The 20,076-nt window shown below is 42.5% G+C and overlaps 1 protein-coding gene across 1 annotated transcript in view; it reads right to left on the bottom strand.

Annotated features, from left to right (window-relative positions):
* Window positions 1-20,076, bottom strand: part of LOC117368880 — a 499,867-nt gene that overhangs the window by 294,394 nt on the left and 185,397 nt on the right. Inside the window, exon 17 of the mRNA XM_033962624.1 lies at window positions 884-934. Coding sequence (XP_033818515.1) covers window positions 884-934 — 51 coding nt within the window. The remainder of the gene's footprint in view (window positions 1-883; window positions 935-20,076) is intronic.

The following is a 20,076-nucleotide window of genomic DNA, read 5'->3' as shown; positions in this document are numbered from 1 at the left end:
GCATTTTTCAATTAACTTAGGCACTGGTTATAGAATTCCCCCCTAAGTGCTTGTATATAAATGGCACTCAAAGGTAGGTGTCATTTATAGAATAGTGCTTAACGCCAGGGTCTGTGACTAACTTTAGATGTGAGGATTTATACCAACTGCACCCTGGTGTAAATCCTTATGGCTAAATACAGCACAGATCCCCTTATTGTATTACAGTGCACAAAAATTACAGAAAAGCCCTGTATCTGCCCATGACCCTTCCATTGCTGCACCCCCTTTTTGAAGCCATGTGTAACATTTGCACATGATACTCAGCACATAAAAATATACAACTAAATTTAATGCCAATTAACACTAATTCAGTTAGGGCCCAATTATCAGCGCTAATTAAATTAAATGCACAATTTTTAGTGCCATTTACAGAATTTGGAGGTAAATGTCTTCATTATCTTCATTGAAGATGTGTTCATTAAATGTTGCTTTATTTTGGATTACTATCTGTCATATTACATTTATAATTGGTTTGTTAACCCAATTTGATACACTGGTATAGATAGGGATGATATATCATGCATGGAGATAGCCGTATGCACAAATTCAGGGTGTCTGGGTATGGGGTGGGCAGGCCTAAATTTTTCCATTGGCTTCTGCACCTCTTCCATGGCATGTCTAAACTTACTCTATATAAAATGTTAGTTTCAGCCCAGACTTAAAACAATTGATTGAGGGGGGCCTTACTGCTTAATTGACTGCACTTATGTGTAGGTGTACGAAATATGATTGCTAACACACATAGAAGTACCAAATATCGTCTTATGCTATATTGAGCTTATTACATCCTATATCTCAGCAGTTGCCAATATTTCTCAACAGTATTATTTTAGACACTCACCAGTTACAAATTGAGATGGAATATCTGGTGCATTTTGGTATATCCACCATTCTGAAAATAAAGGAGATATATTTAATGTGAAAGTGAGTGAAGAACAAGTGAATTTGAATTAATGGCCTAGGGATCTTCTCTACTTGGAATCCTTTCAACTGGCTGTGCATGAATCTCCTCTTTTTAAATATTTGCTAAATACACTAAGGTCCTACTCCTTGGGTTTCTGACTAGACCAATGGGGTCTATGACTTGTTTTTTATTTCACTTCTAGTTCTTCGACTTTAACTCTCTGCCTTTCACTTCCTTCTTGCAATAATTTTTTCACCCTCGTCTTACCTGGTCCTGACTGACTCAAATCATGTTAAATATCCTTATTGTAAAATCTATTGTTGAGCAAATGATTTAACAGCTCTCATCCTAGTCTACACTTTGCAATGAGAAATATTTGGCACCCTATTTCCACGAAATAGTAACAATATATACCTGCAAATATCTCAAAGTTCCCTCTGAGCTGTCTAGGGACTCACTGACACCTGTGTAACCATTAGACAGATTCCACTGATTAAGTAACATGAGTTTGGTTTATTGGGCCCCATGATTAGTTATCGTTTAGCATATTACTAAGTAACATCAATCTGATCTTATACCTGAGCTTCATGCTTCTCCTCCATCCCACGTAACCATCTTCGCGATGTAAGCACATTAAAACAGGAAATTGATGCCTGTGAATCCTATATCTACTAACCTTATATTTTTCTACCCCTCCTTATTACTTATTATGTAAAAATGATTAACTTAATACAATTGCTGCTTTCAACAAAATTGTTATTCTGCATTTTTCTTGTTGCATCACAACTACTTGCTGTAAAATGTAACAGCCTTACAATATAAATACTCTCCAAGAACTGCCTATTCCAGTGATTATAGAAAATTGACCTTCATGTTCTTCAGAGCAATGTTGGTCTCAGGTAGTATGTTATCTTAGAAACATAGAAACATGATGGCAGATTAACGGCGAAATGACCCATTCAGTCTACCTAAGAGATCCCACATGCTATCTTGTATTCAGATATAATCTTCATATGCATCACCTTCTCTTTCTTACATTTACTCCAGAGCTTATCACCTCTTAATTTCATCCTATACCCTCTCCTTCTAGAGTTTTCCTTCATTTGAAAAAAGACTCACCTCCTGTACATTAATGCCATGGAGATATTTATACGTCTCTATCATATCCCTTCTCTCCTGTCTTTCCTCCAGAGTAGTGCTGCCCGATTCAGGGAAAAAAATTTCAATTCGATTCAGCCTATTGAATTGATTTTTCGATTCAATTTTCCTGCCCAATTTGGTGGGTTTTTGGTTTTTTTTTTGTTTGTTTTTTTCAAACATCCTGGTGGGTTTATTTTATAGCCTCCTCACTCCCTTTGCCCTCTCCTACCCACACTGGTGCTGTGATATAAATAAAATAAACAAACAAAAAAGACTTTTCCTCTCTCTGTTAAATACTAGCTAACGTTCATGGTCTAATACCAGCTCTGGCAGGATACACATTTCAAATCTGACATATTGAAATCACAAAACAGAAAATAAAATTATTTTTCTACCTTTTGTGTCTGGTCACTATTCAAATCAAGTTGGTCCCATGCTTTGGTTGTCTTCTAATAACTTGCTTGCCAGGGTCTCCTGCCCATTTGCCATTTTCTTCTTTCTCGGTGCTAACCATCCATTTTCCATCCCTTCCCTCCCCCAGAGATCTGCAATCTTTCCTTTTTTTTGTCTCCATCCCTGCAGCTGCAGCGATGGACCCCACCATCCCCAGATCCCTTTCATCCAGCATTTCTCCCTCCTTCCCCATCACCCCTGGGTCCACAGCTCATCCTTTCTCTTCCCAACTACCCTCCTATTAAGTATCTATATCCCCCTCCACACCATCCTTTGTGTCGAACTTCTTTCCCTTTCTGTTCCTTCCCTCCCTAAATCCCATTGTCCACATCTCTCTTCCTCTCCTCTGTTTTTAGACCCATTATTTATTCTGGTATATGCACGCCTCTTTGAACCCCCATTCCCTCCCTCCCTATGTGTACTTCTAAATGCGGGGCCCCCCTCACCAAAAGCCTGCACACCTCCTGATGGCCTGCACCCCCAGAAGGTTGCATTACCCCAAAAGCCTGGCACCCCTGAAGGCCTGCATGTTCCCCCTGGCCTCCCACTCTTACCTTAAGATAATCGGCAGCCTGCAGAAAGGATCGCAGTGCTGTAGCAATCTTTACAGGCTGCAGTCATCCTCAGCACCACGTTTGCTCTACTGCAGACCCGCCCCTCCTCTGACATCAGGTGCAGGATTGCAACAGAGCGAACGTGGTGCTGAGGACGACGGCAGCCTGTAAAGATCGCTTCAGCACTGTGATCCTCTCTGCAGGCTGCCGATTATCTTAAGGTAAGAGCGGGGAAGTTAGGGGGCAAGCCGGAGGACGCTGCAAAGGGCCAAGGCAGCACTTCCCGACTGACCCAACCCCCTCACTCCCTAAAGCAGTGAGGCAACGACAATCCAGCAAGAGGCAGCGCTGCCGCTCCTGATTTAGGAGGCAAAGAGGGGGAGGGTTGGTAACCAAATTGGCAAGGGCGATTTTTTTTTTTAAAAACAAAATCGATTCACCCAATTCAAATCAATGAATCGATTTGAATTGGTAATCGGGCAGCACTACTCCAGAGTATATATATTAAAGACTCTTAAAAGTCTGTCCCCATATGATTTATGACAACATAAGAACATAAGAACTGCCATCTCCGGATCAGATCGGTTCATCAAGTCCGGCGATCCGCACACGTGGAGGCCCAGCCAGGTGTACTCTATGCCTCTCGTAAGGAGATGTGCATCTAGTTTGCTTTTAAATCCTAGAACGGTGGATTCCACAATAACCTCCTTTGGGAGAGCAATCCAGGTGTCCACCACTCGTTGCGTGAAGCAGAACTTCCTGATATTTGTCCTGGACTTGTCCCCCCTTAGCTTCAGTCCATGTCCTCTTGTCCATGTCACATTGGACATTGTAAATAATTTTTTTTCCTGCTCTATTTTGTCAGTTCCTTTCAGTATTTTGAAAGTCTCGATCATATCCCCTCGCAGTCTCCTTTTCTCAAGGGAGAACAATCCCAGTCTCTTAAGTCGTTCCTCATATTCCAAGTTCTCCATACCTTTTATTAGCTTCGTTACTCGTCTCTGCACCCTCTCCAGCAGTTTTATAACCTTCTTTAGGTTGGGAGACCAATGTTGGACATAGTATTCCAAGTGTGGTCTGACCATTGCTCTATAAAGCGGCATTATAACTTTCTCCTATCTACTCATGATTCCTTTCTTTATCATGCCTAACATTCTATTTGCTTTCTTTGCCGCTGCCGCGCTTTGTGCCAATGGTTTCAGGGTCCTATCTATCAATAAATGCAGGTCCTTTTCTTGTTCGCTCTTACCCAGAGTTGCACCTGACATTCTATACTCATGTTCCTTGTTCTTTCTGCCTAAATTCATTACTTTGCACTTTTCCACATTAAATTTCATCTGCCATTTCTCTGCCCATTTCTCTAACTGACACGTCACTCTGGAGTTCCTCGCTATCCTTCTGCGATCTGATTGCCCGGCATAGCTTTGCGTCGTCTGCAAACTTGATGATCTCACTGGATGTTCCTTCTTCTAGATCATTGATAAAAATATTAAATAAGATGGGCCCAAGCACCGAGCCCTGGGGCACACCGCTAGTCACTTTCTCCCAGTCTGAGAACTTCCCATTTATGCCCACTCTCTGCTTTCTGTTCTCCAGCCATTTGCCTATCCATCTTAGTATATCTCTTTCTTTTCCATGGCTTTGTAGTTTCCTGAGAAGTCTTTCATGTGGAACCTTATCGAACGCTTTCTGGAAGTCCAAGTATATTATGTCCACCGGTTCTCCACTATCAATTTGTTTGTTCACGGTCTCAAAAAATTGAAGCAAATTCATCAAACATGATTTCCCTTTCCTGAAGCCATGTTGACTGGCTCTCATCAGGTCGTGTGTATCCATGTGCCAGACTATGCTATCTTTAATCAGTGCTTCAACCATCTTTTCAGGGACAGATGTAAGACTCACAGGTCTCTAGTTGCCCAGTTCTCCTCCCAGGTCCAGGGGATTTGTCACTTTTAAGATTATCGATCTGGTATTATATCTGGTCCAAGTCATAAGAACATAAGAAAAGCCCTCACCGGATCAGACCGAGGTCCATCCAGTCCGGTGATAAGCACACGCGGCGGCCCATTTAGGTACTCCTGATTGGAGACCCAGATATACCATAGCCTTCAATACAATTTGCAAGAAGGTGTGCATCCAACTTGCGCTTGAATCCCAGAACAGTAGTCTCTGTCACAACATCCTCCAGGAGAGCATTCCAAATTCCCAGCACGCACTGTGTAAAAAAGAACTTCCTGATATTCGTCCTGAACCTGCTGCCACTCAGTTTCAGTCTGTGACCTCTTGTCCGTGTCACCTCCGAAAAAGTTAGCAATGCTTCTTCTTGGTCGATTTTATCAAATCCCTTTATTATTTTAAAAGTCTCTATTAAATCCCCTCTCAGTCTTCTCTGCTCGAGGGCAAATAATCCCAATTTCCTAAGGCGCTCTTTGTAGCTCAATTTCTCCAATCCCTTGACAAGTTTCGTGGCTCTCCTCTGTACCCTTTCCAGCAGAATTATATCTTTCTTGAGGTATGGAGACCAGTGTTGGACACAGTATTCCAATTGCAGTCTGACCATTGCTCCATAAAGTGGCATTATTACATCTTCCGATCTACTCGTAATCCCCTTCTTAATCATGCCCAACATCCTGTTTTCTTTCTTCGCCGCCGCCGCACATTGTGCTGAAGGCTATAGGGTTCTGTCAATCAGTACCCCCAAATCCCTTTCTTGTTCACATTTTGCTAATGTCACCCCCAACATCTTATACTTGTGTTCTTTGTTTTTTTAACTAGATGCATCACCTTGCATTTGTTTATGTTAAAATTCATCTGCCACTTTGTTGCCCATGCTTCTAGCTTGTTCAAATCCTTCTGGAGTTCCTCGTAGTCCCTTTGAGAGTCAACAGCCCGACAGTTTTGTATCGTCTGCAAACTTTATTATATTGCAAGTTGTTTCCTCCTCCAGGTCATTTATAAAAATATTGAACAAGATAGGCCCAAGAACCGAGCCCTGGGGCACTCCGCTAGTCACCCTCTCCCAGTCCGAGAATTTCCCATTTATGTTAACCCTCTGCTTTCTGTTCTCCAACCACTTGCCGATCCATCTGTGCACTTCTCCTCCTACTCCATGGCTTAGTAGTTTCTTCATAAGCCTTGCATGCGGAACATTGTCAAACGCTTTCTGGAAGTCCAAATAAACTATGTCCACTGAATCTCCACTATCCACTTGTTTGTTCACTTAATCAAAGAATTGTAGTAAATTTGTCAAACATGACTTCCCTTTCCTGAATCCGTGTTGACTAGCCCTTATTAGGTTGTAATCCTCCAAATGTTGTACAATGTTGTCTTTAATCAGTGTTTCAATTATCTTCCCAGGAACCGAAGTGAGGCTCACAGGTCGATAGTTCCATGGATCACCTCTTGATCCTTTTTTGAAAATTGGGATAACATTTGCTATCCTCCAGTCTTCTGGTATTTGCCCGGTTCTAATTGACATATTAGCCACAGATTGTAACAATTCACCAATTTCGACCTTAAGTTCCTTTAATACCCTCGGGTGAATTCCATCCGGTCCAGGGGATTTGTCGCTTTTCAGTTTGTCAATCTGAAAGTATATCATGTCCAACGTCACATTTACTGTTGTGAGTCTTTCTTCTATGCCTCCGGTAAATATCTTTCCTGTGTCTGGCACTGTTGAAATGTCCTCATTTGTGAAGACAGAGGCAAAGAATGAATTTAACCTATCGGCAACTTGTTTATCCTCCTTAATTGCCCCTTTCTTTCCTTGATCGTCGAGAGGGCCCACTACCTCTCTTGCTGGTTTCTTACCTTTTATATATCTAAAAAAGGGCTTGAAGTTTTTGGTTTCCTGTGCTATCTTTTCTTCATAGACTTTTTTGGCATCTTTTACCACTTTATGACACTTTTTCTGATCTCTTTTGTGACAGTTCCAGGCCTCTGATGTTTTTTCTCGTTTCCATTTTTTAAACGAGTTCCTCTTCTCCCTCACTGCATCTTTCACCTCTTTTGATAACCACGCTGGTTCTCCTTTGTTCTTCTTTCGCCTTCCTTTAGATATCTTCGGTATGTGAAGATTCTGTGCTTCTGTGATGGTGTTTTTCAGCAGAGACCATGCTTGATCAACTGTCTGGATTTCTGCTTTGTTCTTCTTGAGCCGTTTTCTAACCATGGATCTCATGCTGTCATAATTGCCTTTTCTGAAGTTAAAGGTCGTGGCTTTATTCTTGATTGGTTTCCCCTTTCCGATGCTAATGGTAAAATAGATCATATTGTGATCACTTGTCCCTATCGGGGCCTTAACTTTTACATCAGTCGCTCTTCCTGAAATTCCATTTATGACCAAGTCCAGGACTGCACTTCCTCTTGTTGGTTCTCCTACCATTTGCTCCATGAAGCAATCTCCTATCATTTCCAAGAATTTTATCTCCTTGCCGCAGTTTGACGTTCCCAAATTCCAGTTTATCCCCGGAAAGTTAAAGTCTCCCATGATCGTCACATTGCCTGATTTGCATCCACGAATAATTTCCTCCATCATTTCTTTGTCTGTTTCCTCAGTCTGTCCCGGTGGACGATAATAGAGGCCGAATTGTGTGTGAGCCTCTTTATGTCCAGGAATCTTTATCCAGAGTGATTCTAGTTTTCCATTTGCTTCTGTCTCTCCTTCTCTAACAGACTCTATTTCTTCTTGGACATATAGGGCAATACCTCCCCCTTTCTGCCCTGTCCTATCTCTTCTGTATAGTTTATATCCTTGTAATGCTGTGTCCCATTCATTTTCTTCATTCCACCATGTTTCTGTTATTCTTATCATATCCGGATGTTGTCTACTTGCTAACTCTTCCAGCTCTCCCATTTTGTTTCCTAAGCTTCTGGCAATCATGTACATACATTTAAGTTCAGTTAGTGCTAAGTTACTGGATTTAGTGGTCCACACATCCTTTCTTGTGTCCAACTGATCCCTTTCATTACCTCCTGTAGTGTCCTTATATTCATGCCCTATATCTGTATGATTGCTTTGAGTTACCTCCTTAGGATATCCTGGTGTCCGGGCCATCGACCGGCTGTCGACTGTCGGCTCTCCCCTGATCTTTAGTTTAAAGCCTTCTCAATGAACTTCCTTATGTTCTCAGCCAGAACTCTCGCTCCTTGTTTGGCTAGGTGAAGTCCGTCCTTTCTATATTACCCGCTCTTTCCCCAGAATGTATTCCAGTTTCGCACGAAGTCAAAACCCTCTTCCTCGCACCAACGCCTCATCCAGGCATTCACAGCTCTCAGTTCATCCTGTCTCGTAGCGTCCGCTCTCGGTACCGGAAGGATTTCTGAGAAAGCCACCTTCACCTCTTCGACCTTCAACTGCCTTCCAAGTGAGCGGAGCTGGTCCTTTAATTCTTCCCTGTCATACTTCCGTCTGCAAACATCATTGGTTCCCACATGGATGAGCACTGCAGTTTCCTTTCCCCCTGCTTCATCTATGATCCTTGTGATCCTGCTGGCCACATCCTTGACTCTTGCACCAGGCAGGCAGGTGACTAATCTATCCCTTCTTCCTCCTGCAATGTGGCTGTCCACATTTCTTATTATGGAATCTCCTACTATAATCCCAATCTTCTCTAGTTGGAGGATCCTCGGGGGTCTTAAGTCTGTATCCTCGGTGTAAGTCATGTTTTCTTTCATCTGTGTTTCGTCCCCAGTTGGTCTATCTTTTCTGCTGATTGGATTGTTGTTTCTTTCTGCATCGATTGTTCCATCCTCCTTGGTTGATCTGTTGCTTATCTCAAGCCCTGGGGTCTCTACAATCTGCAGGTGGGCATCTTCAATGTATTTTTCCAATTCTTCTATCTCTTCACTAGAGCTGGATTCCACATTCAACCTCTCCTGCGTGCGATTTTCCTCTTTAATAATGAGAAGTTCTTCAGATTCCTTCACCGTTCCCTCCAGCAGCCAGACTTGCTGTTTCAGGCTTTCCAGCTCCCAGCACCGACTGCAAATGTATGCCATAGTCTCAGAGGGGAGGTATTCAAACATATTGCAGCCGGTACAGAAGACTGGAAAGCTCATCTTCTGGGATCCGTGTGCGCTCATAACCTCCTTATGACCCAAGGACTTGGGCTCAATTAATTTGTTGGCCTTGCTTCCTGGCTCTTTCTTAAGGCGTCTTCACAAAGGCGCTCTCGCTAAGGCGAGCGCCTTTGCCGCTCGCCTTCGCCGCGCGCCGTTGGCCCTCTGCCTTATAAGGGTGAGCCGAGTCGCGCTGTTGCTGATGCGCTGGGGGTGGGCGGAGCTACCTCTCGCCTACCCCGTGCTGCCTGCGATCTTTTGTAGCCTGCTGGTTTTAAAAGAATTGAAAATAAAGACTATCACCTTTCAATAATCGCTGCTCCGGTGGTTCCTGCCTCCCCCACCGGCTTTACTTGAATCTCCGCGGCTCTCCCTTATAAGGGTGAGCCGAGTCGCGCTGTTGCTGACGCGCTGGGGGTGGGCGGAGCTACCTCTCGCCTACCCCGCGCTGCCTGCGATCTTTTGTAGCCTGCTGGTTTTAAAAGAATTGAAAATAAAAACTATCACCTTTCAATAATCGCAGCTGCGATGGTTCCTGCCTCCCCCACCGGCTTTTCCACTTCTACTGTGGTGAGGCTGTCCTCTATTACTCCTTTGAACACTTTCACTGCTTTTGGTATTGTTGCGGTGTCTCCTTCATAAAGACAGATGCAAAGAAGGAATTTAGTCTATCTGTAATTTGTTTGTCTTCCTTGATGAACCCTTTTCTTCCCTGGTCATCCAGCGGTCCCGCCGTCTCTTTTGCGGGGTTTCTTCCTTTTATGTATCTAAAGAAGGGCTTAAAATTTTTGGCCTCTTGCGCTATTTTCTCCTCCTAGTCCTTCTTTTGGCATCCCTCACCGCCTTGTGACATTTCTTCTGATCATCTTTGTGTTTGTTCCAAGCTTCGGTTGTTTTCGTGTGTTTCCATTTTTTAAAGGAGTCGTTCTTTTCTTTTCTGGCTTCCTTCACCTCTCTAGTAAGCCATGCTGGTTCTCCTTTGCCTTTAGTTTTCCTTTCTTTGGAAGTCCGCAGAATGTAGAGATTTTGTGCTTCTGTGATAGTATTTTTCAGTAGGGACCATGCCTGATCTACCGTTTTAACTTTGTCCATCTTTTTCTTGAGCCGTTGTTTCACCATGGCTCTCATGCTATCGTATCTTCCATTTTTAAAGTTTAAGGTCGTGGTTAAGGTTTTGGTACGTTTCCCTTTTTCGATGTCAAGTTTAAAGTTGATCATGTTATGATCGCTCGTCCCCAGTGGGACTGTGACTTCTACTTCTTTTGTCGGTCCCGTAATGCCATTTAGGACCAAGTCCAAGGTGGCATTTCCTCTCATTGGCACTCCCACCATTTGTTCCAGGAAGCAATCCCCTAGCGCTACCAGGCACTTGGCCTCCTTGCCGCAGTTCGAGGTTCCCAGGTTCTATCCCCGGGAAATTGAAGTCTCCCATGATTATTACATTACCTGTCTTACATTCTTGTTTAATTTCCTCTATCATTTCTGAGTCATTAACCAATTTTGTAGCAGCTCTCTGGACCAACTCCATGTTCTTTATATATTTTTGAAGGTATTGCATACAACCCCATCCTCTTTATATATTTTTGAAGGTATTGCATACAATACTCCAAATGGTTCCTCACCAGAAACTTATACAACAGCATTATCATCTCCCTTTTCCTACAGGCCATTCATCTCCTTATGTATCCAAGCATCCTCCTGGCTTTGACCGTTGCCTTTTCTACTTGTTTTGTCACCCTGAGATCATCAGACACAATCACTCCCAAGTCCCACTCTTCTTCCGCACTCTAAAGTACTTAGCCTCCTGGAGTTTTGCAGCCCAAGTGCATGACCCTGCATTTTTTAGCATTAAATCTTAGTTGTTAATTACCAGACCATTCTACAAAATTTGCCAGATCCCGTCTCATGTTATCCACACCCTCTAGAGTGTCTACCCTATTACAGAGCTTGGTATCATCCGCAAAAAGACAAACTTTACCAAACAGACTTTCCACAATATCATTCACAAAGATGTTAAATGGGGCTGGCCCAAAGGCAGATCCCTGTGGCACTCCACAAACAACATTCTTATCCTCTGTGCAAACTCCATTTACGACTACCCTATGAGAGGCATAACCAAAACATCCAGATGTTCAAAAACCTACCTAAATCAGCACTTGGATGTCCTAATTGCCAGGACATCTAAGTGCTGATAATCAAAACAGTCTTTCTGTATATTTAGGAAGGTGCTCCAGCCTCTGTACGTTCAGAGCATAAGATAGGCGTGGTGGAGGTGTGTTATGGGCAGGCTTTGGGCGGTCTCAATGGTGGGTTAGACATGGACGTCTTACAGACAATCAAACATTTTGCAAGACATCCTGGATGGAACTTATACATTTGGAACTAGACCTGTTTTAGAAGTTTCTAAGTGCCACAAAGTGCCCAAACAGACCAGATGACCACTGCACGCATCCCCAACTGCAAGACACCCCCACACTCCCCCTGTGCTAATGGACCCCCTCACACCCACAAAGATCAGAATACAAATGTATATACCCGTTTCCAGAACATCAGCAACTGATATAGGAAAGCCTAGTAGAGCTGTACACAGGTGTCTTAAATAGCCTGGTGAGAGGAGTAGCAAGTCCCATAGTGTCACTGTAATCACTACATTTATGGTGGAAAATGTGAGCCCACCAAAAAAAAACCAAATCCTACTCTACTGCAATATATGTTTTGAAAATATCCCTTTGTCTCCTTCCACTTAACCAGCTTTTAATCCAGTTTGTCACTTTGGGGCCCATATCGCATGTATCCAATTTATTTATTAGTCACCTATGCGGCACCGTGTCAAAAGCTTTGCTAAAGTACAAGTACAATACATCTAACACCTCTCCCATATCCAACTGTTTGATCACCCAGTCAAAAAAATCAATCAGATTCATCTGACTAGACCTGCCTCTTGGGTCCTGCAGTCCATTTGATTCTAGAAATTTCACTATCCTCTGCTTAAGAAGCGTTTCCATTAGTTTACTCATTACTGACTAACCAGCCTGTAATTCCTAAACTCCTCCTTACTTCCGTTCTTATGCAGAGGGAATACATCTGCTCTTGCTCTGCTAATGCCCCATTTACAACCTTTCTATGATAAAGAAAAAATTTTGGTAGGGTTATTAAATTGCAGATCTTTGAGGAGTAAAACTGATCAGAATCATGATCTCAATGGAACTGAGAGACTTGACATCCTCTGCCTCACTGAGACATGGTTTCGAGATGGTAAAGAGAGTTATCTCTTTGACTGTTTACCTGCAAATTATGATGTCATCTTTTAACCAAAGAAAGGATAAAAATGGAGGAGGCCTTGCTATTATTTATGCCACATGATTAGAAATTACTGAATTTCCCAATTCTTCTCATACCCAGAAGCCCTTGCAATTCATTTAGGGATCCTTTTACAAAGCCGCGCTAGCGAGTTTAATGCGCGTGACTTTTAATCACGAGCTAACCCCCGCGCTGGCCGAAAAACTACCGCCTGCTCAAGAGGAGGCGGTAGCAGCTAGCATGGCCGGCGGTTTAACACACGCTATTACGTGCATTAAACCTCTAGCATGGCTTTATAAAAGGAGCCTTTAGGCTCACCTACATCCACAACGCTTTTTCTATTTTATTGTCCCCCATCTTTTAAACCATTACAATGGGATTCTTGTTACCAGTTCTTAATTGATACAAAAATGTGATTTCCAAATATTCTTATTTTAGGTGATTTTAATATTCATGTTGATGTTTCTTCCCACCCACTTACAAAAACTTTTATGTTCTTTCTGTCTGATTTACAATTATTTCAGTGGTTTTTGTTCTCAACACATGATGACGGTCATACCTTAGATCCAGTTATTTCTCCAGATGATTTTCATATTTTTCCTGATACTTTATCATCCTCTCTAATTCCATGGTCTGATCATTACATTATTTCTTTTTTGATGTCTTTATCATTGCCTATGACTAGACAAATGCCTCGCACTTCCATAATAAGAGAAACTAGACAATTATCTGCAGCAATATTGACCCACATAGTCTCCCTTCTTCTTTGTTTTTTTTCCTCATGCTTTTGAGACACAGGCACTTGATCAGGTTAACACTCGCAACACCATATTATCTACTACTTTGAATCAAATAGCCCCTTCAAAACAGACAAATTTACATGTCTCAACGAATAAGGTCCTTTGGTTTCAAAATGGTCTGAAGTTATTTAAAAAAGCAAGTGTGCAAATCAGAGCAAAAATGGAAGAAATCAAATAGGTATACTGATTTAATTAATTAGAAACAAAAACTATGAGCCAGATTCTATAAACGGCGGTGACTACATTGTAGGCACCACTCGGTGCAGTTGTTAATCAAAACATTGCTAGTTATCCTAGTCATAGGAACCACTCATTTAGGCCAGCTTTTCACTTAAGAATATAAGAATAGCATTACTGGGTCAGACCAATGGTTCATCTACCCTAGTATCCCATCTTCACGGAGGTCAATCCAAGTCACAAGTACCTGGCAAAAACCCAAATAGTAGCAGCATTCCATGCCACCAATCCAGGGCAAGCAATGGTTTCCCCCATGTCTGCATTGCCTATGTCAAATGCTTAAGAAATGCCTAACTCAACCACTCCTATTCTCCATCCATAACCATAGCCTTTTTAATATAGGCATCATTAGGTATCCCTAGGCAGTAGATAGGGCCTCCACTTAGGTGTTCTAAGAGTTCAGCACCAAACTTTTAAATTGCTTAATTTTTTTTTGTCTGAAAACCATCATGGTAAATTACCACACCAGTTAAGCCAATTAAAAAATTAACTTTTGCATGGATCCCATACCTAGGCATTGCTAGCCAGCTGCGATTATGATGCCTAGTGGAGCCTACATAGGGCACCATTTATAGAATTCCCCAGTTAGAGAAAAACAATATCATCTTATTATGCCAATTGTATAAAAAAGGTCCCAAATAAAACTAAGGAAATTTTCTTGATCTTCCATTAACTTCTATTCTACATAAGAACATAAGCAATGCCTCTGCCGGGTCAGACCTGAGGTCCATCGTGCCCAGCAGTCCGCTCATGCGGCGGCCCAACAGGTCCAGGACCTGTGCAGTAATCCTCTATCTATACCCCTCTATCCCCTTTTCCAACAGGAAATTGTCCAATCCTTTCTTAAACCTCAGTTTACATCCTCTGGTTCCAGGTGTCCACCACCCATTGAGTAAAGAAAAACTTCCTAGCATTTGTTTTGAATCTATCCCCTTCCAATTTTTCCGAATGCCCTCTTGTTCTTTTATGTTTTGAAAATTTGAAGAATCTATCTCTCTCTACTTTCTCTATGCCCTTCATGATCTTGTAGGTCTCTATCATGTCTCCTCTGAGTCTCCGCTTTTCCAGGGAGAAGAGCTCCAGCCTCTCCAATCTCTCAGTGTAAGAAAGGTTTTCCATGCCCTTAATTATTCGTGTCGCTCTCCTCTGGACCCTCTCAAGTATTGCCATATCCTTCTTAAGGTACGGTGACCAATACTGAACACAGTACTCCAGGTGCGGGCGCACCATTGCCCGATACAACGGCAGGATGACTTCTTTTGTTCTGGTCGTAATACCATTTTTAATAATACCCAACATTCTGTTTGCCTTCTTCGCGGCTGCTGCGCATTGCGCCGTTGACTTCATTGTTGTATCCACCAGTACACCCAAATCTCTTTCAAGGTTACTTCCCTCTAATACTAATCCCCCCATTTGGTAGCTGAACATCGGGTTCTTTCTCCCTATATGCATGACCTTGCATTTCCCTACATTGAATTTCATCTGCCATTTATTCGCCCACTCCTCCAGTTTGTTTAGGTCCCTTTGTAGGTCCTCACACTCTTCCGTAGTTCTAACCCTTCTACAGAGTTTAGTGTCGTCCGCAAATTTTATAACTTCACATTTCGTCCCTGTTTCCAGGTCATTAATAAATACATTGAACAGCAGCAGTCCAAGTACAGACCCCTGCGGAACTCCGCTCGTGACTTTCCTCCAGCCCGAGTAGTGACCCTTCACTCCAACCCTCTGTCTCCTGCCTGCCAACCAGTGTTTGATCCATCTGTGTACGTCCCCTTGCACCCCGTGGTTCCACAGCTTCCTAAGTAGCCACTCATGGGGTACCTTGTCAAAGGCCTTTTGGAAGTCAAGGTAAATGATGTCTACAGGTTCCCCTTTGTCCAACTGGCTGTTTACCCCCTCAAAGAAGTGCAGTAAGTTTGTTTGGCATGATCTTCCCTTGCAGAAGCCATGTTGGCTCGCTTTCATCAGCCCATTTTTTTCGATGTGCTCACAGATGCTGTCCTTTATTAGTGCTTCTACCATCTTGCCTGGAACCGATGTCAAACTTACCGGCCTATAGTTTCCCGGGTCTCCTCTTGACCCCTTTTTAAAGATAGGTGTAACATTTGCTATCTTCCAGTCCTCCGGAATCTCTCCAGTTTTCAAGGATAGGTTGCAAACTCGTTGGAGTATTCCCGCTATCTCATTTCTTAGTTCTTTTAGTACCCTAGGGTGGATTCCGTCCGGGCCTGGTGATTTGTCGCTTTTCAATCTATCTATCTGTTGGAGGACATCCTCATGGCTCACCTCTATTGCTGACAGTTTTTCTTCTTGGTCACCATGGAAGATCACGTCGGGTTCCGGTACACTGGATGTGTCCTTGCTTGTGAAGACTGACGAGAAGAATTTGTTTAACATGTCGGCTACCTCTTTTTGCTCCTTTATCACTCCCTTTTGGTCTCCATCATCCAACGGTCCTACTTCCTCCCTCGCCGGTTTCTTCCCCTTAACATATCTGAAGAATGATTTGAAGTTTTTTGCCTCCCTGGCCAGTCTCTCTTCGTATTCTCTTTTCGCTCTCCTAACCACTTGATGACATTCTCTTTGGTGTTTCCTGTGTTCATTCCAGTTTTCCCCAGTTTGGTCCTTTTTCCATTTCCGGAATGATTTTTTCTGTCTCCTATCGCTTTCTTCACCTCATTGTTTATCCATGCGGGGTCTTTTGTTCGGTTTTTTTGCACCCTTTTCTAAATCTGGGGATGTACATATGTTGTGCTTCTTGCACTGTGCCCTTGAATAGAGACCAGGCTTGCTCTACAGTTTCTGTTTTCCTTGAGCTGTTTCTAAGTTTTTTTTTAACCATTGCTCTCATAGCATCATAGTTCCCTTTCTTGAAGTTGAACGTTGTCACTGTGGTTCTCTTCCCTTTTGCTGTACTTACTCCTAATTTGTACTGGATCATGTTGTGATCGCTGTTTCCTAGTGGTCCTACTACTTCCACTTCTTTTGCAGGTCCCCCTATTCCGTTGAGGATTAGGTCAAGAGTGGCATATCCTCTTGTTGGTTCCTTGACAAGTTGATCCATAAAGCAGTCCCTCACAGCCTCTAAGAATTCTGTTTCCCTCACACAGTTTGAGTTTCCAATATTCCAGTTTACCCGGGGAAGTTAAAATCTCCCATTACTGTCACATTTCTGTTGTTGCCTTCCCGCCTCAATTCTGCTGCCAGATCTTTGTCGTTTGCTTCTGTTTGTCCAGGTTGACGATAGTATAGGCCCAATCTTATGTCAAGGCCACTTTTTCCTGGTAATTTGACCCATAATGACTCCAGTTCTTCCGCCTTTGGTTCTATATCCACTCCGGACGAGGGAATGGTGTCTTTTATGTATAGTGCTATTCCTCCATCCTTCTTGTGGGTCCTGTCTCTTCTATAGAGTTTGTACCCTGGCAGCACTACGTCCCATTGGTTATCCTCGTTCCACCATGTTTCTGTGATTCCAATGATGTCTAGGTTTTCTTTTTTGGCTATGGCTTCTAATTCTCCCATTTTGGACTTTAGGCTCCTTGCATTAGCGTACAAGCAATTTAAGTCCTGTTCTTTTCTTTTCTCTGCTGGTTTTACATGTGTTTTGCTCCTCTTACCATCCCCTATTTGGGCTGCCAGTCCCTCATTTCTGTTCCTTTCTTCCTCATTTTTTGGTGTATCTTTTTCGTCTGCAACCTGATTTCCTGATCTCTCCTGTTCCTCTAATTTTATCTGTTTGCCCTTTTTGTTGGTCAACAGCTTCTGTTGTTCGTCTCTTGCCTGTTCCCAGCATTTTTCCCGCTCAGTATCTTCTTTGGATACTCTTGTCCGAACCGTCAACGTCAGGTCGACTATCGGCTTTCCCCTTCTTCTCAGTTTAAAGCCTGCTCAATTCCTCTCTTGACGTTGTTTGCTAGCAGTCTCGTTAAGAGAGGAATTGAGCAGGCTTTAAACTGAGAAGAAGGGGAAAGCCGATAGTCGACCTGACGTCGACGGTTCGGACAAGAGTATCCAAAGAAGATACTGAGCGGGAAAAATGCTGGGAACAGGCAAGAGACGAACAAAAAGGGCAAACAAATCCCCTTTGTAGTTTCTGTCCATCTTATTATTTCTTGAGACCACCCAAAGCCTGACCATAACACAACTCCATCACACCCATCTCGTGCTCTGGATGCACAGAGGCTAGAAAACCTCACTAGACATACAGGAAGATGGTTTTTGTTATTGGCATTTGGACATTCTGGCAATTTGGACCCAAGTGCTGATTTAGGATGCTTTTTTGGACGTCTATGTTTTTTGATTATGAACCTGATACTTTTCCTCTTTTCTAACTGCTCTTATAAGGTAATCACTTCAAGTTCATCTTTCTAATCACATAACTTCTCCTGTGGGGTGCTGCAGAGTTCAGTGATTTCTCCATTGCTCTTCAATTTATTTTAAGTCAATTGGCAACATTTATTCAAAAATATTTAATATCTGCTTTCGTATATATGCAGATGACATTTTATTGCTTTTAACTACCAACCCATGTATTCCAAATATTAGTCCATTAAAATGCTGTTTAGATTCAGTGGCTAACTGACTTAAGGAACATAAGAACATAAGCATTTCCACTGCTGGGTCAGACCAGTGGTCAATCGAGCGCAGCAATCCGCTCCCGCGACGACCCTTAAGTCAAAGACCAGTACCCTAACTGAGTCTAGCCTTACCAGTGTAAGTTCTGGTTTAGCAGGAACTTGTCTATCTTTGTCTTGAATCCCTGGAGGGTGTTTCCCCTATAACAGCCTCTGGAAGAGCGTTCCAGTTACCCGCCACTCTCTGGGTGAAGAAGAACATCCTAATGTTTGTACGGAATCTATCCCCTTTTAAATTTAGAGAGATTCGATCATGCCCCCTCTCAGTCTCCTCTTTTCAAGGGAGAAGAGGCCCAGTTTCTTTAACCTCTCACTGTATGGCTTCTCCTCCAGACCCTTAACCATTTTAGGCGCTATTCTCTGGACCCTTTTGAGTAGTACTGTGTCCTTGTTCATGTATGGTGACCAGTGTTGGACGCAGTATTCCAGGTGAGGACGTACCATGGCCGGTAGAGCGGCATGATAACTTTCTCCGATCTGTTTATGATCCCCTTCTTAATCATTCCTAGCATACTGTTTGCCATTTTCGCTGCCGCCACGCATTGCGCATATGGCTTCAACGACTTGTCGACCAGTGCTCCCAAGTCTCTTTCCTGGGGTCTCTCTGACTACCGCACTGGACATCCTGTATTCGTGAATATGATTTTTGTAACCGACATGCATCACCTTACACTTATCCACGTTAAACCTCATTTGCCATGTTGCGGCCCATTTCTCAAGCATGTTTATGTCACGTTGCAGGTCTTCACAGTTCTTCTGTGTCTTCACTACTCTGAATAACTTTGTATCGCTTATTTAGGGTATTCATGTACTAATTTTAAAAAGTTATAAACTTTACAAAACACAACAATTAGAGTATGTCAAACTCAAAAATGTGACCATGTTTCCCCACTATTACAATCTCATCATTGACTTTCTATTGAACAGTGTACCTCTATATTATTCAAGCTATCACTTCTCATCTTTAAAGCACATAGAACAGGTCTGCCAGACCACCAAGTAATTCACACTATCCCTTATAGTCCTGTTTGTTTATTACATTTCATAAAAGATCACTGTTTGGTTCTACTAAATCTTAAACAAGCTCATCTAGAATCCATCAGACATTATGCCTTATTTTGCTAACCCAAATTTTTAGAATTCACTTCCATTAAATATTCAGGGAGAACTATGGTTAAAGACTCTCAAAACAATGCTTATAGCTAGGCTTTTCAATATAGCATGCAATTGTGAGTTATGAATATATTCAGTCTTGATTGGCTTCTGTTCAGAGTGGTTCCCCAATTGTTTTTCTTTTCTGTCTCCTTAGTTTTTACATTTTACTTTTGAATATTCTCCTTTGTGAGTCTGAATGTGTCCTATCCTGTAGATATTGCAGTTCTATTCAAACTTTTTATTCTTGCTTTTAGAATTGTAAACTACTGAAATCTATTGTATATAGCTAAGGTCAGGGCTGCCCAAGTCCGGTCCTCGAGATCTACTGGCCGGCCAGGTTTTCAGGATATCCACAATGAACATGCATGAGAGAGATTTGCATATCAAGAAGGCAGTACAAGCAAATCTCTCTCATGCATATTCATTGTGGATATCCTGAAAACCTGGCCTGCCAGTAGCTCTCGAGGACCGGACTTGAGCAGCCCCGGCTTAGGTGGTATAGTAAATTTTTTTAAAAAAGCATGTGTATCTGACAGGAGTACAGAGAGGTATTAATGTATACCAGTTGGGAAGAGGCACCTAGTCATATCTGATAATCTTAAGGTTGCAAAACAATGCAACAAGAGAGTGATAATAGCAAGAAGAACATTAGACTACCTAGGGAAAGGAAAATCTGGGATTTAAAAGCAGGCAATATAGCAATACCTTGATTGAAATCACAGGTGACAGTTGATTTAGAACTTTGTGCCCACTAGGGACAATATATCCAACTAACTTGGTTATCTTTCATCAGG

The sequence above is a fragment of the Geotrypetes seraphini genome, chromosome 11, assembly GCF_902459505.1.
Source record: "Geotrypetes seraphini chromosome 11, aGeoSer1.1, whole genome shotgun sequence".
Lineage (NCBI taxonomy): Eukaryota > Metazoa > Chordata > Amphibia > Gymnophiona > Dermophiidae > Geotrypetes > Geotrypetes seraphini.
Note: the sequence above shows the minus strand (reverse complement) of the source record. Positions and strands in the feature narration are given on the sequence as shown.